The sequence below is a fragment of the Vanacampus margaritifer genome, chromosome 16, assembly GCF_051991255.1.
Source record: "Vanacampus margaritifer isolate UIUO_Vmar chromosome 16, RoL_Vmar_1.0, whole genome shotgun sequence".
Taxonomy (NCBI): domain Eukaryota; kingdom Metazoa; phylum Chordata; class Actinopteri; order Syngnathiformes; family Syngnathidae; genus Vanacampus; species Vanacampus margaritifer.
The window spans coordinates 17,497,199-17,512,374 of NC_135447.1; the positions used below are offsets into that span (position 1 = coordinate 17,497,199).

Genomic DNA, 15,176 nt, shown 5'->3' on the forward strand with positions numbered 1-15,176 from the left:
GGACAAAAAGAAGTGTACAATTCACTAGAGTGCATGATATAACATCGTTTCACAAAAAGCTCTTTTTCTCCGGTTTTTGTTTCAAAACAGAGCATTTCGGTGAAACTAACCATTTTCTATTGTTGATTACTGAAGAACGGAATAAGGTAGAAACAAACTTTTTTTTCTGATGAAAGATGAGAGCTCAATCTTTCCTTTGGTAGTATGTGTGTTTCCATGGTCCAAACACAACATTTTCTGTGGACCTTGAAAGATCAGTCAAAATGCTTAAATCGGCTGGCACTGGCGACATCCCGTTTCTGAAAACGTCTGGCAGTCAAAGAGTTAAAGTGAGAATTCTCACTTTATTCTTAGAATTTTGACTTCCCCCCACAATTCATAGCTCTACGTCACAAAGTCAGAATTCTCACTTTAAAGTGAGAATTCTGAGATTAAAGTGAAAATTCTGAGAATTCTGAGATTAAAGTGATATAAAGTGAGAATGATGAGATTAAAGTAAGAATTCTAAAGTGAGAATTTTGAGAATAAAGTGAAAATCTTGCAAACCCTTTTTTTCCTCTTCATTGGCCCTAATCATCTTCCGTGGGCAAGATGGTCCCTTTCACATAGCTTTTAAATTCAATCTACAGTCCCATAGATTTTCATTTTTGACCTTGACCTTGGGATCTGAGAACATTCAGACAGTCATCCTTGAAAGTGTGATCATAAGCTTTGAGTGTGCTCCTTGTTTCCCATTATTGTGGAAGGGATTTTGCATGAATTTGCATGCGGACTAATGGCTGTCAGGATGATTCAGTTGGCGCTCCCTACTCAGGCCAGTGTTTTTTCAACCATCAGGCCCGCACAGGCAATAGCATCAGGCCCACAAAAGGGGGGGGGGGGGGAGAAAAGGGCTCGACAGCCAATTGAACTACTGGCATGGTGAGCTTGCCCTGAAAGAGCACATGCCTCTGTGCACAATTATCCACTGTATGGAAACAACTCCCCCACCCTCAACACACACAGACAATAGTTTGACCAACACAACTATAAATGAAAGATGAACAAAAACAAAATTAGGCCAAAGAGTGCCAGAATGTAAAATCATGTCACTGATACGGGATTGACATTTATCTCCTCCAACCGAGTTTACGGTATTTCAGAAAAGCATATGCTCAAGTATCCCCAAGGAGAGTCTTCAAATGAACAGAGCACATCGGCGCATGTCAGCTGGTATTGTGCAAATTAGCGTGAGATCATCACTATCTCGAAGATTAATGCAGCGTAAATTCTTATTTTGCATTCCCTTGTCTCTTTGATTTGCAGGCTACTTCAGCGTGTTGGCAGTTGTATTGAGGACAGAAAACAATTCACCGTGGACGGATGAGTTTGACAGTAAGTACCATGGCAAAAATGAATTGTCTTGTATTCACTACTTGTCGTGACATCACATCTTCTTGTCTACTCGGTAGGAATTGAATTATCATGTTTGATCGACTCAATTTCCACAAATAATCCTAGAATTGAGTGGAAGAAGATTAAAGAGGAGGGACCAATCTATGTGTACTTTAACCAGAAGGTTTCAGGTAAATTAGTCATACACAAACAAAACTAGGCGACTGTCTCACTGTTTATTCACTATGGTCTTGATGTTGTTTGTGCAGGTGACTTGGAGAACCGAGCAGTGATCAGAGAACCAGCCACGTTAGTGATAACCAATGCGACTCGAATGGACACGGCGAAATATCGCTGTGAGGTCACAGCTGCAGACGACCAGAGGTCCTTTGACGAGATAGTGATTGACCTTGTTGTTCGAGGTACAGCACTCTAAATCAGTGGTTTCCAATATTTTTTGACTTGTGCACCCCCAAGTCTTTTGGGTCATACCATGAGTACTCCCTCACTCATACATGTTGATTATGCAAAAGATGAACGTACTGTAACACAGCAGATTAAGGGATTTAAAAAATATATATATATCTTTAATTTGACAATTTCATTTTAGGGGTTAGGGTTAGGGTGTGTGTGTGTGTGTGTGTGTGTGTGTGTGTGTGTGTGTGTGTGTGTGCGTGTGTGTGTGTATGTGTTTTAACACAAATTAAACCTAAGAATATGTTGCCTTGAAAATAAATAAGTACCCTAAAATCCCGTGTATAAAACACCCTCCAAAATGACACTGCAAAAGCACTACTTTGCTGGTGCCCTTTATTATCAGAGTGAATAATATGAATAAATAAAGATACAAAACATACTAATAACACATAAATGCTTAAAAACTATGCTTTTATCTCATACGTATGATTAAGGTTTTTCAAAGTATTTTTCTGTTCTTGCACTGTATGCTCTTTTAGTAATTTTATCAAGCGTTTTTTAAATTTCTTTAATTTGCTTTTAAATCACTTTAACACTGTAACTGTTTTTAAATATTGGACTTTTAATTACAGTATGTGACATATTGAGTTAAGTTGTGTATAAAAGGCGCTATAAATCAGTGATTTAAAAAAAAAAATTCACAATGTGAAAAATGTCAGTTTCTTATTAAGCCAATACTCACCCTTGATATGTTTTTTTTTGGTCAGTTTTTTTTTTTGGGGGGGGGGGTATTCACAGGATTTTTCAATAATATAAATGGGGAAAAAAGAATGAAAAGTAAAAGATGCATAAATGCAATATTTAAGACCTTTTGAGTTAGTCCCCTTTAAATATTTAAACTTTACATATCATGAACAAAACCCTTAAGAATAATCTTCAGACCCACTATAGCAGTTCTTTTCATCAGTCATCTAAGCATTAATGAGACACTTGAGCTGACATATTTTGATTTTGGCACCAATGTCCCACACGTTATTGATCTTAGAAATTAATTGTTAAATGTTTCCACGTACCCCTGGTTGTAAAACACTGCTCTAAATGACCTGCCCTTTATTTTTCTGTTATGTATAGAGTCCAAGTGATATAAATGACAGCACAATATTATTCAGAATTTCGGCTAATAATAACATGATTATTTTGCCCTTAAAAGAGAGACCTTGCCCGTTGAGTTCACACTTTGGATGCAGTAAAATGACACCGTCTTATAGGTCGCACCAAGCCTTTCGCATACATGTGAGGATGTGTTTGTGACCAGACTAGACCTACCCAGCTGCAAAGGCATGTTCCGGGCTATAAGGGGAAACCTCTGAAACTGCATCTGCTCGGAATCGCAGTGCTAAAGAAAGCAAGCGCCACATGTTTTGGTAGCATTTTTTGGCATCGCTCAAAAATCATGTTCCCATCTAAACCATGAACAATCAGCATGGGCCTGGGTGGTATCACTATACCCTCTTACCCCACTATACCTCGCACAAAAGTAAAATGAGCCAAAATTTGTCTCACTATTGGAAGTGTGATATCAGACCTATCCATACGTATATAGTTTGTATTTATTTATTTGTTTTTCATGCCATGTCCTAAGAGCAACTATCATCTTTATATATATATACAGTATATATAAATATATATATATATATATATATATATATATATATATATATATATATATATATATATATAAAACATATTCAAATTGAAATATTCACGTACGCGCACATACACAGTATACATAATCACACACTCATACGCGTGTGCACGTCACTGTTACTGCTAGGGATGTCACAATATCAGAAATTTAGTAGTTGATGCTGATACCATTGAAATTCCACGATTCTCTATGCCATTTCGATACCACGGTAAAAATAAAAAATAAATAATAAATCCCATGTACTTCAACGTACACTCCTTTATTAGAAGTGAACAACAAACAACTGTGTTCTTAAACAGAACAATTGTCATGTAGCTTTAAAGCATTAAAATAAAATACTGTGCATTATGATAAACAATTAAATAAAATACTGTGCATGTATAGCAAGCAGGCTAGCTTTAAGTATTAAACACTTAAATAAAAAAAACAATACTGTGCATCACAGTGCATGCAGCATTAAAATATATATATATATATATATATATATATATATATAATACTGTGCTTATTTACCAACCAGTTGCAGCACGTAGCCTTCTTCAAGTTTTAAACAGAAAAATAATGTGCATCAAAATACAAAATGATTATGTGCTATTGCTACCATTTTGTGGAGATGCCTGATTCTTATAAGGATGGCGTCACTTTTCTTGGCTGATTGAACTCTTTCTTTGCCAATTCAAGGTTTTTGGCAAGGAACACCAACATATATCAATGTTTTCTTGGGTCAGTCTTGCCCACACCCACAGTCACACACACACAAACAAAATAACAAATAACGTTTGATATATTATTTCAGGGTTGTTTAATGTTACTTTAGGTGATTCAGTAAATTAGCTGCCTGGTAACATGACCTAACTTTATTATGCGGGACAGACGAGGCTGAACATAACGTTAACGTTATTTCGCCAGGCAGCTCATTTAGTGTAGAGGTCATCATACTAACGTTATTAGATATGGGAAACAATGATAACACAGGAATTCAAATGCACTCACCTTGAATTCTTTGTACAAGTCTGGATGTCGATCTTTTAGATGTTTCACTAAATTGGATGTGTTTCCCCCTTACGACTGGAAACTGTTTCGGCATCTTTTGCATACAGGTATTTGAGGATTGATTATTAATCCCTGCTTATCAACCTCAAATCCAATGTACTACCATACGTGACTTTTGGCATTTTTCTTCTCAACTAATAGAGGGGCAGCTGTCGCTGCAGTTGAAGACGACGCAGATGTGCGGGCTACTGCCATGTTGCATGCATTGACTGTTGCTCTCTTTCCTTATTGTCGCAGCGGCAGTGTAGTCACGTGACGTCATTAGACGTTGCGTGGGTTGCCAGATAGCCGCTCATTTACACCCCCAAAACAACACAAAAGACGCGGCCAGCTCTGCCGCCTCGGTACCAATGGTACTTCGGGTATTGTAGAAAAGGCAGTATTGTCACATTTTCATAATATTGGCATCGACTTGGTACCGAAGTTTCGGTTCTCGTGACAACCCTAGTTACTGCGTCCACACACACACACAGGCCTGGGCCGTACTTTGTTGTTTTTGGTATGGTGGGACATAAGAAGCACATAAGTCAGCTCAACCAAAAATGATAATTAGCTCTCTAGGGCCACCTTGTGTATTATGGCTTTTATGAAATAAATAAAATGTCTACGTTTAGTTCAGAGGTGGGCATCGAGGGCCGGAGCCAGGTTTTGCATGTTGCCCTTCTCCAACACAGCTGATCTATGATCAGCTCATCAGCAAGCTCTGCATAAGCCTGATAACAATCCTGTTGATTGGAATCAGCTTGTGTTGGAAGTGAGAAACCTCCAAAACCTGCAGGACTCTCGAGGACCGAGATTGCCCACTTCTGGTTTAGTTGATGCCCCAGTGAAGGGATAAATTGGGTACTGTAATTTCTGGACTACAAGCCGCTACTTTTTTCACTTGTGTTCAACCCTGCGGCTAATACAGAGGTGTGGCTTATCCATCAGATCACAAGGGGGCGCACTATAAAGGAAGCGCAAGAGCAACAAGCAGAGCAAAACAAACCAAGCAAGCCCAAATACAGTAGGAGAGACAGAACGAGAACGAGACAATTTGCACCCTCATTATGGAAATGTCGCGGGAACCCGATGCGGTAGCACTAAAAAGACTTGTGGCTTACAGTCGGGTGCGACTTATATGTGTAGTATTCCCCAAATTTAGCTGGTGCGCCTTATAGTCAGGTGCGCCTTGTCCAGAAATTACTGTAATCGCGGGAAATGCACTATAACACACCAGGTGTACAGTGCATCAAAAAGCATGAAAAATTTGGATTTAGAATGGGAGTCAATGGGCCAAAATGTTGACATTTTTAATCACGTGTACTATAACAATTTGTTTCCCACACATAATAATGACAATAATAATTTTGAAATTTTGGACGGTGCTATTTTGAACTTCAACATGTTTTGGCCCATTGGGTGCAATTTCATATTAATAAAAAGCAAAAAGCCAAAAATTTGAGACTTTTCTTACGAGGGCATCCTAGTTGCGAATAAGGCCCAGCAGCATCACACTGCATCTACTTTTCGAAAGAGTGTACTTCTCATGTCATTGGATGCTTCAGTATTGTCACAATATTCTTTAGTTTTTTTTTTTACACTACAGTAAAGCCAGTTGTTCCAAAATGCAACGTCCCCAAATCGGTCCCTTTTGGCAAGTCAGCTGAGCTGAGTTGTGTGGAGGAAGAGGGCTTCCCCAAGTCTCAGTACCAGTGGTTCAAGAACAAAGAGGAAATTCCTGATGACCCCAAAAGCAGCACAAAGTTCTTCAACTCGTCGTACACGCTCAACTCGGAAACAGGAATTCTGGTTAGTATGTGTGCATGTGTTTGGACAAGTGCACGCATGAGCGAGTCGGGTGGGGCAAGGACGGTGGCCTGACACCCAGGGGTGGGCCAGATATTTTGGGTAGACAGTTAATGGTGCAGGAGGGCTCGAGCCACAAGGGGAATCCACTGCCCTCGCTTGCACATTCCTCAATGGACTCGCTTTGGAGGACGCTGCTCAATTCCACAAACTCCACCACCAAAGGCCCTCTTGCCAGCCTCCATGCTGGCTTCTTGGATGTGAAATATTACACCGTACTGCACTCTTCGCCTTTGTGTGAAACTCCAGAGCAAGTGTTAACTTGGGACAGCATTTTAAAGTACCAGCTGTAAACTAATGAGGTTTGGATGATCTTTCTTCTGCACCTGCGCTTATAACCGTCGGACAGCTATTTATTTATTTATTTATTTATTTTTATAGCTCTCCTCGTGGGAAAGTAATGCACACTAACGGACGGATAACGTGGAACTAGTTAACTGTATGGTGGTTTGGATTACAATATTTGGAAGAAATTACTTGGTGTTTTTATATCATAATTGTAAAAATTAACAAAATGGCACTTTTTTAGGTAAAAAACATACCATAAAACATTCACACATTGCACGTGTGCAGCGAAAAAGGCTGTATATAGTTATAAAATAATAGAATAAAATAATCATTAAAAACATACTTTTAAAAACATACTCACATATCGTTGCTGCTATGTGAAAAACACTTAAGTCTATTTTTATCTTCTTCTTTTTTTTTTTACACTTTTATTGTTTTTGAAATGAAACTGAATGCAGACATCCCAAAAATGTAAAATCAAAAAAATTTAAAATTCTATGAAAAAATGTACATGTCTTTCACATAGCAGCGACAATATACTACATATTTGTAGCTTTTAATGCTGCATGTACAGTTCCGTTAGGACATCAATTCCTTTGTTTTTGTTTTATACTGAAGCCATTTGGGTTTTACATCAATAGATGAATATGAGACAAAAGTTCAGAATTCAATTTTTATTTCATGTTATTTAGACCTAGATATTGAACAACTCGAGACAGAGTACCTTTTGTTTGTACCCACTCATGTTTTGGAACAGACATTAACTTAAAATGAAGAACATTTATCGTTAATACTTGGTGGCATAATCCTTATTTGCAATGACTGCATCAACCCTGTGATCCATTGACTTCACCAGACTGTTAAATTCTTCATTTGAAATGCTTTTCCAGGCCATCATGCAGCCTCTTTCTGATTTTGTTTGTTTCTGGGGCTTTCTCCCTTCAGGAGGTGAAATGCAGGCTGTATTGTATCAAAGAGATTGACTTGACAATGATTGACTGGACCACCTTCCACCTATGCTAGGTCTTAAACTGGCCAAGTAAATCACCAGACCTAAACCCAATAGAGCATGCAGCTCCTGAAGAGGAGACTGAAAGCAGAAACAAACAAGTGACAGAGACTGCAATAAAGGCCTGGAAAAGCATTTCCAATGAAGAACGCAACAGTCTGGTGAAGTCAATGGCTCGCAGGCTCGGTACAGTTACTGCGTCAGGGTTTTGCCACCAAATATGACATGTTATTCACTTTAACCCCTGGGCGTTATTTTATTTTGAAATGGCTTGGTCAGAACCAACAAAAAGCCAAAAATGGTCAAATAACGGCCAGGGGTTAAATTAACTTAATAATGTCTGTTGCAATACTTTTGCTTAATTGAAAAGTGGCTGGGTTCAAACAGAAGGTGCTCTGTTCTGAGTTGTTTAACACATCTACTGTATATTTAAATACCATGAAATGAAAGCTGGAATTCTGAACTTTTATTTCACTTGATCTGAAACCCAAATGTCTTCCTACAACAGAAACCAAGGAATTGATCTTGCCATTCCAATACTTTTGAAGGGGACCAGAGGTGCCAAATCCAGGTCCAGAAAGTAAAAATCCCGCCACAATTTGACTTTAGCCTTAGGTGCTAATTAGCTCCTAGCTAGCTCCCATGGTGCTCGTTTACCTGCTAGCAAGCTAGCTAGCTAGCACTAGGGGCTAAAGCCAAACTGTGGCAGGGTTTTTACTTTCCAGACCTGGATTTGCCACCTCTGAAGGGTATATGTGAAATAACAGTATATAAAATAATCATGATATATAAAATAAAATATTTGGAAAGATTTACTTAAATCAACACATTTGTTATTCGTTTTACTTAGTGAGCATTTGCGCAAGTTTTTTTTAAAGGCCAATGTAATATTGCACCCCAAGGTTGGTATGTTGGTGTAAAGGTTGACTGCTCCACAAATGGTGTACACTTTCATAGGCTGCACAAAGTGAGTGTAAAACTTTGACATTCTAATCACATTTACTGTTTGGAGTCAAACACAAAGTCACTGTTGAGTTTAATTTGTTTTCAGTAAAGATTTTTCTCAATGTGTTTGGGTAAAATCTTGTATGACATCTGAGTGCTACCAAAGATTGGCATCATTCAGTCTGACAAGCGAGACGGCTATACACTCGAGAACACTGACTGACTGGCTCTTTTGTTCTTTCCCCAATGCAGAAGTTCATCTCTGTCATTAAAGAGGACGCTGGCGAGTACTACTGTCGAGCGAGAAACGATGCAGGATATGCTGAGTGTGCGCCTCAGAAGATGGAAGTCTGTAAGTGCTGCATCAACACATAATTTAAATCAAGATCCCAATAGTTCATCAGGGTTCATAAACTACATAGATCTACTGTATCTGTACAGTATATAATACGCTGCACTGTCTTTCTGAACCATATGTCGTTGTTGCATTATCATGTTTCATCTCCCCAGATGATATTGACGTTGTGGGGATCATACTGGGAGTGGTGGTGGTGGTTGCAGTACTTATTTGTATATCGGCCGGAATCTGCTGTGCATATAAGCGAGGTTACTTCGCAAGTCAAAAGCAGACGGGGAACAAGTAAGATGTCGGCCCATCATCCCACACAGATGATCAAAGGCTACTACACGTTGTACACGTTTTGACTTCCATGTGACCTGTGTGTTGTAGCTACAAAGTTCCAGCGAAAGGAGATGGGGTGGACTATGTCAGGACGGAGGATGAAGTACGTATATTCATCTAAAGTTGAAAATGAAAAGAAGAAAAAAAAAAAATATATATATATATATATATATATATATATATATATTTTAGGGGCAATTATATATTTTAATCGTAATCAATCGCATGACTTCAATAGTTAACTCACGATTAATCGCAAATTTTATATCTGTTTTAAATGTACAATAAAATATTTTTTCTAAGTTTAAGCCTTAAGTTTTCATACTCAACAAAAAAGTGGGGAAAATGTTAAAGGGATACTTGACTCATTGAGCCATTTTCAGCAGTGAAAAGTTAATATTTTGTCCAGAATTAATTTGATAACTTAATTATTTTTCATGGACAATTAATACCTTTAAAAACTATTTTTTCCACTTGCTGTTGACTGATGATGACATCACCTGCGCTGAGCAAGTAGGTAACGACCAATCATAGCTCACCTGGTAAGCCATGATTGGTCGTAGTCATGTATCCCTTTAAACTAATAGAACTATGGCTGCATTGTTTAGTCATTGATACAGTAATTTCATAATAATTCATGAAATTAAATTCAAATTAAAAAGATGTACTGTTCTGTGAAAAAACGAGTGTGATATTGATTTGTGTTGAGGTCATTTTCGCTTTTTTTTCATATTAAGAGCTATCTAATCCTTAATCCTTTGTGAAATTCTGCAGATTTTTTAAATTGCAAAAATACAACTTGTCCCTAGTCTCCACAAATATATGCATTATTATTAAATGTATTTACTGCTAAATTTTGACGTGTCTGCTGCTTTGCGACTGGAATTTCCCCAGTAGACGATTTCCAAGTAATTAATCGCGCGTTTAAAAAAATGAATGGCATTAAAGGAACTCAAAATTAACGGATTATTTTGGACACCCCTAAAAAAAACGTTTGGGGAGTGATGGACAAAGTATTAAAAAACGTATTTACAGGTTTTTGGGTTTGAATGAGTTAAAATGCTGTCTTTTATGCTCTTGTAGGGAGACTTTCGACATAAGTCGTCATTTGTGATCTGAAGGTGACGCCATGACGACAGTGGGAAAGTGCCAAGTGAAACAAGTGACATGTGCGGCTGCAGTCTTCGCAGTCTCATCACAGAGCTGCCACAGTTTATGCTCTGAGCTCTCGCCATGACTGAAATCAACTTTTTCAAGTTTGCCAAAGGTGACAAAGACAACAGTTTGCAAAGATATTCTCATAATCAGTACAAAGGGGACTGTTTTCTTGAATTGCTGTACTAAAGCGTGGACGTGAAAGTTATTTCCTGGTTCAAAATCAAATCAACTTGGATGAAATATTTGACAACACATCCCACCAAATTCAGTCGAGCATGACACATTTCTACATGACTCTTCAAACCGTTTGTCATTTGTATTACGTTTATTTTCTACTGTTGAAATTTGTCAAGACTATTTTTGATGGGATATATTTAAATGCTTATAGATAAAGGTTTACTTTTTTAAATATTTGTAAAATACTAACTGTTTTTTTATTGTAATTATTATTTGGCTGTGGGTTGAAATATGTTACTTTAACCACTTTGCATCAACCTTTAAGCATTTGTCCGAAAGAAAGAACAATGAATCAAATCAGACTTGTGTCAACATATCAACATGTGGTTCATTGCATAACGAACTCTCCGCTGGGATCGGCCAGGGTCTGTTGTCAAAAAACAAAAAGCCTCTGTTTTGTTTGTAGTCTTAGAATGAGGTTTTGAAGAGTGCCAGTCAAATGCTGTGAAACACTGTCAACGATCAGTGCTGCGTTGTCTTGATTTTCAAGTGTCCTTCTCAGCTTGCTGTTTATCTTGTATATATTGAATTTGCTGCCCTGTTGCTGTCATACATAATGTGCGTTCAGTATTACATTATCCGAATACAGTACAAGTTTGGCTGGGTGTGTGAGTTAGCCTTCCGTCTAGACCCCTTGCTCCTTAGAAGAAGAAAAAACATGCTGGAATATTTTATTTTGCACCATGATTGTGGACTTAATTTTGTAAATTGGGATTTCAACTCGCAAATTTGGATTGACTTAGAATATTCTTCTAGAAACTCTCAATTGTTCATCTTTAACAACATTTAACTTGGCAGGTTGAGTTGTAGTTTACTGACGGTAAATCACTATCAAGTAGGTGTGTTATTCCCATAAAATTTTATTATTCTCATGTCAATTGGCTTTTTCCCCCCAATTTTTTATTTTTGATTTTCTGACAATTTTTTTCTATTTTACAGGTTTTTTTCCTGGGGGGGGGGGGGTTAATTATTCAAAAAATATATATTTAAAAAAAACTGGAAAAAATATATAATTTGGAGTAAAAAAATATATATATATATTTATTTATTTTTACCTCGGAACTCCAAGTGACTTTTTGCAGACTCACTAATGGCGGACACTTCCCCATGCAATACATTTCCATAGAAACTTAACTGTTAGCTTACTAAAATCATGCCGATCAATTGACATGTTCATATACTTACATGCTACATAAAGCGATATCCTTTACAGTTAAAAAAAAAAGCACAAAACATTACCAATACTGTGTGTGTTACTAATTATGGCATATGCCTTACTTTAACTGAGCCAGTAAGTCATATAGTTGAAGGTATGTTGGAGGTATGCGGGAAAGTGTCAGTGATTTGCGAGTCTGCACTTGGAGTTCAGAGGTTTAAAAAAATATATTTTAAAAATTTGTTTGAAAAACAGAAGCTGGTGCTCTGTTTTTCCCGAATATTTTTTCCCGTTTCTTAAAATAACTGTTTCCCCAGTTTTTATGAATATTTTTTTCTGAGTAATTTTTCCTTTTGTTTTTATGAATATTTTTTATGTCAGAAAAAAAATATTCAGAAAAACACACAAAAAACAAAGGTCTCCCCCAAAAAATTGTCAAGATTTTTTTTTTTTCCCAAGTGAATGCAATATGTTTCCGTACATTTAACATTTCACATATTTATTTGCAAATACTGCGGGCGGGGGAATGTATCATCTTAGATATCATATTCATTCCTCTTAGGGCTCTGGAAGGTTAACATATTTACTGATTGTGTAAAGGTACTTTGTGTTGTTTAATTCCTTTCACGATAATGGAAAAAAGATCATATTAGAAGGCAATATGAAACTCTTTCCAATTATATGACTGATAAAAGGCAACATTAAAGCATTACATAATGTCACACCGTCTCTCCACTACACTGCCGGGCCTTGACTGTTCTTTAACAGCTGAGCAATTTACTTTCGTCATTTTTCTTGTCATACTTTGAAGAATGAACCTCCATATTTCCTTTATGATCACTTTATCCATGAATGTGTGAGAAATGTTCACCAAATATCAATCATGGTAGAGAAAATCTGCCCAAGTGTTTGCACATGGAATTTGTTTGTGCCGCTTTGTTCAAATATGAAGACAGTCAACTTGCTAACCAAAATGAGTTTAGGGCAAACTCATTTGAGATCACTAATGGATCCAAACTGAGGTAAAGGAGTCATGCAAGACTCCCCCTTTTTACAAATTTATTCCTCCCAAGTGCCTTCTGCTATTAAAATAGATCAGTTTCTCTCGCTCACTTGTTATTCTGCCTGAGGTTTCATGTTGTTCATTCAATTATCCACAAGCAACGGCGTTTGAGAGGAATGATGTAACCACAAATTTCAGCTTTCCATCTTTACATATCTGCAAATTTGTATATATTTGTTTTCCCTTAGATTACACTAGACTAGCGTAAATATAAAAGTACTGTAGTGCCTAAATATAGTGGAAAATATTTTTGGTAAGAACACACTATTAGGCAAAAGGATACTACTGGCTTGTATTGGCTGTGGTTTGTACAAACTATTGCCGCAATGTTGCAAATGAAGCTTTTTAATTTCACAAACAACAACTCATATTGTATCATGTATGACAATTACATGTCAATTGATGTAGGAGGCAACAGTGTTAAAGGTTCTATCATCACGCTGTTAACTGTTTTTTTTAATATATTCAAGGGCAATCTAACTGAGCTGTCAAGCAGCACTGCGCTTATTTTTGTTTGTTTTTCACTATGACATGAAAAAAATGCTGTCATCTCACTCATGTTTTTGAGGGCTTTCTGGGGGGATTTATCTGTTCTAGAACCACTCTATTTGTGATTAATAAAACTCACTTCTAATATTAGTAACGATTCCTGTGTTTTTTTGTTCTGTGCATGTGTGCGTATTACAAACTATTTTGTATGGTCATACTCGTACGACAACGTTGTGTAGAGGGCTGACATGGAGATTTAGGTTCTGAATAGACAGTACACTTTTTTCAGCACATGCAATGATCAGGACAGAATAGCGTGAGTGGGAAAGCAAGTGAAGAGGGAAAACTAAGGAGAAAATCATACTTGACACAAGGATGAAACCTATTTACAAAATATTCCAGCATGCTATGATGAGCTGACACATTGACAAGATTTGTCTACTGCTGGCATCCCATCATAAATAACATCCTCAGCCATATCTGAAGAGCTAAAGGGCACTTTCTTACAATTTGGAAATGACTTGTGGAATTTCACCATATGACAAGGACATGCTTGCAAGGGCATCTAATAAAATACTTTATAGTAATTATGATACGACACACATACTGATGTTTTTTTTTTGTTGTTGTTGTTTTTACCGTTCGTTTAATTATTTTAAAAAATGAAATGAAAGTGGGGAGAAATAATCAAAACTTATAATATTCTGAATGAATACGGTGTTGTGTGGGGGATATAATTACGTAAACGAAAATCCATAAACACGGTGATATAACTGACCACCTTCTGCGGAAACGAAGTTGCGTCTCCGTTTTCATTACAATATACTGCGATTGAACTAAAGACCTCCATGTTGTCACACATTGCCTGTTCAAGTTGGACCTCTACAGGCGCTAGTGTGCAATTACACGCAAACCTTTAGTTCCACCATTAAATCAATTGAACATCTCACTTGGGAGTGTCTACAGCTTTAATAATTCAACTATGCAGAATTGGCTTACTGCGGCCTTTTGTACACAATATTCAACGATTTTTTGCTATATATGTAGCCTATTCAACGATAACAAACATTTCCTGGACCTAATGAGCATTTGTGCCTAATAATTTTGCAGATGTAAGATCCAGTATGAGAAATTAAAATCGGCCTTCACAGAGTTTAGTTTACAATTATACAAGTACACCGAGAGGTGGGTCACGGTACTTCTAAATAATATACCAATACTGCTAGTAGTTTCTAGTACGCTGCTGCTGCTGCTGCTGCTGCTGCTCCTACTACTACTACTACTACTACTACTACTACTACTAAATAAATAAATACAAAGATAAATAAATAAAATACTATTCAAAATTTAATATATATATATATATATATATATATATATATATATATATATATTATATTTATATATAAAAAATATATATATATTATAGATGGAAATAAATACAAACTAATTATATTGCGCAAGAAAAGCGCAGAAACATTATATTAAAAAAACAACAAAGACTTGTTTTTTGTAAAACGCAACACATTACATATTTACATCATTTTATTACAATACACTGTTTGACGAGGGGAACAGAAAAGGGTGGGGGAGAACTACTCTTGTTAATGATAAGATTCCGCAAACAGGCGGATGATGGAATCCAATCCGCCTCTCGCTGCTAAAGTCAGAGGGCAGCCATCTTGCGTTGCCACTGCTACTGACAACATCTGTTCAATTTTCGCTGAAAATGCTGTTATCATTTCGTGT

At 36.9% G+C, this 15,176-nt stretch overlaps 1 protein-coding gene across 1 annotated transcript in view; it reads left to right on the forward strand.

The window, feature by feature from the left end:
* LOC144036288 (junctional adhesion molecule 3B-like) overlaps nucleotides 1–13,577 on the forward strand; it is a 53,515-nt gene extending 39,938 nt beyond the window's left edge. Inside the window, exons 2-9 of the mRNA XM_077546809.1 lie at nucleotides 1,306–1,374; nucleotides 1,452–1,565; nucleotides 1,644–1,796; nucleotides 6,141–6,343; nucleotides 8,895–8,994; nucleotides 9,153–9,282; nucleotides 9,373–9,427; nucleotides 10,408–13,577. Coding sequence (XP_077402935.1) covers nucleotides 1,306–1,374; nucleotides 1,452–1,565; nucleotides 1,644–1,796; nucleotides 6,141–6,343; nucleotides 8,895–8,994; nucleotides 9,153–9,282; nucleotides 9,373–9,427; nucleotides 10,408–10,443 — 860 coding nt within the window. The 3' untranslated portion in view covers nucleotides 10,444–13,577. The remainder of the gene's footprint in view (nucleotides 1–1,305; nucleotides 1,375–1,451; nucleotides 1,566–1,643; nucleotides 1,797–6,140; nucleotides 6,344–8,894; nucleotides 8,995–9,152; nucleotides 9,283–9,372; nucleotides 9,428–10,407) is intronic.
* Nucleotides 13,578–15,176: the final 1,599 nt, after the last annotated feature.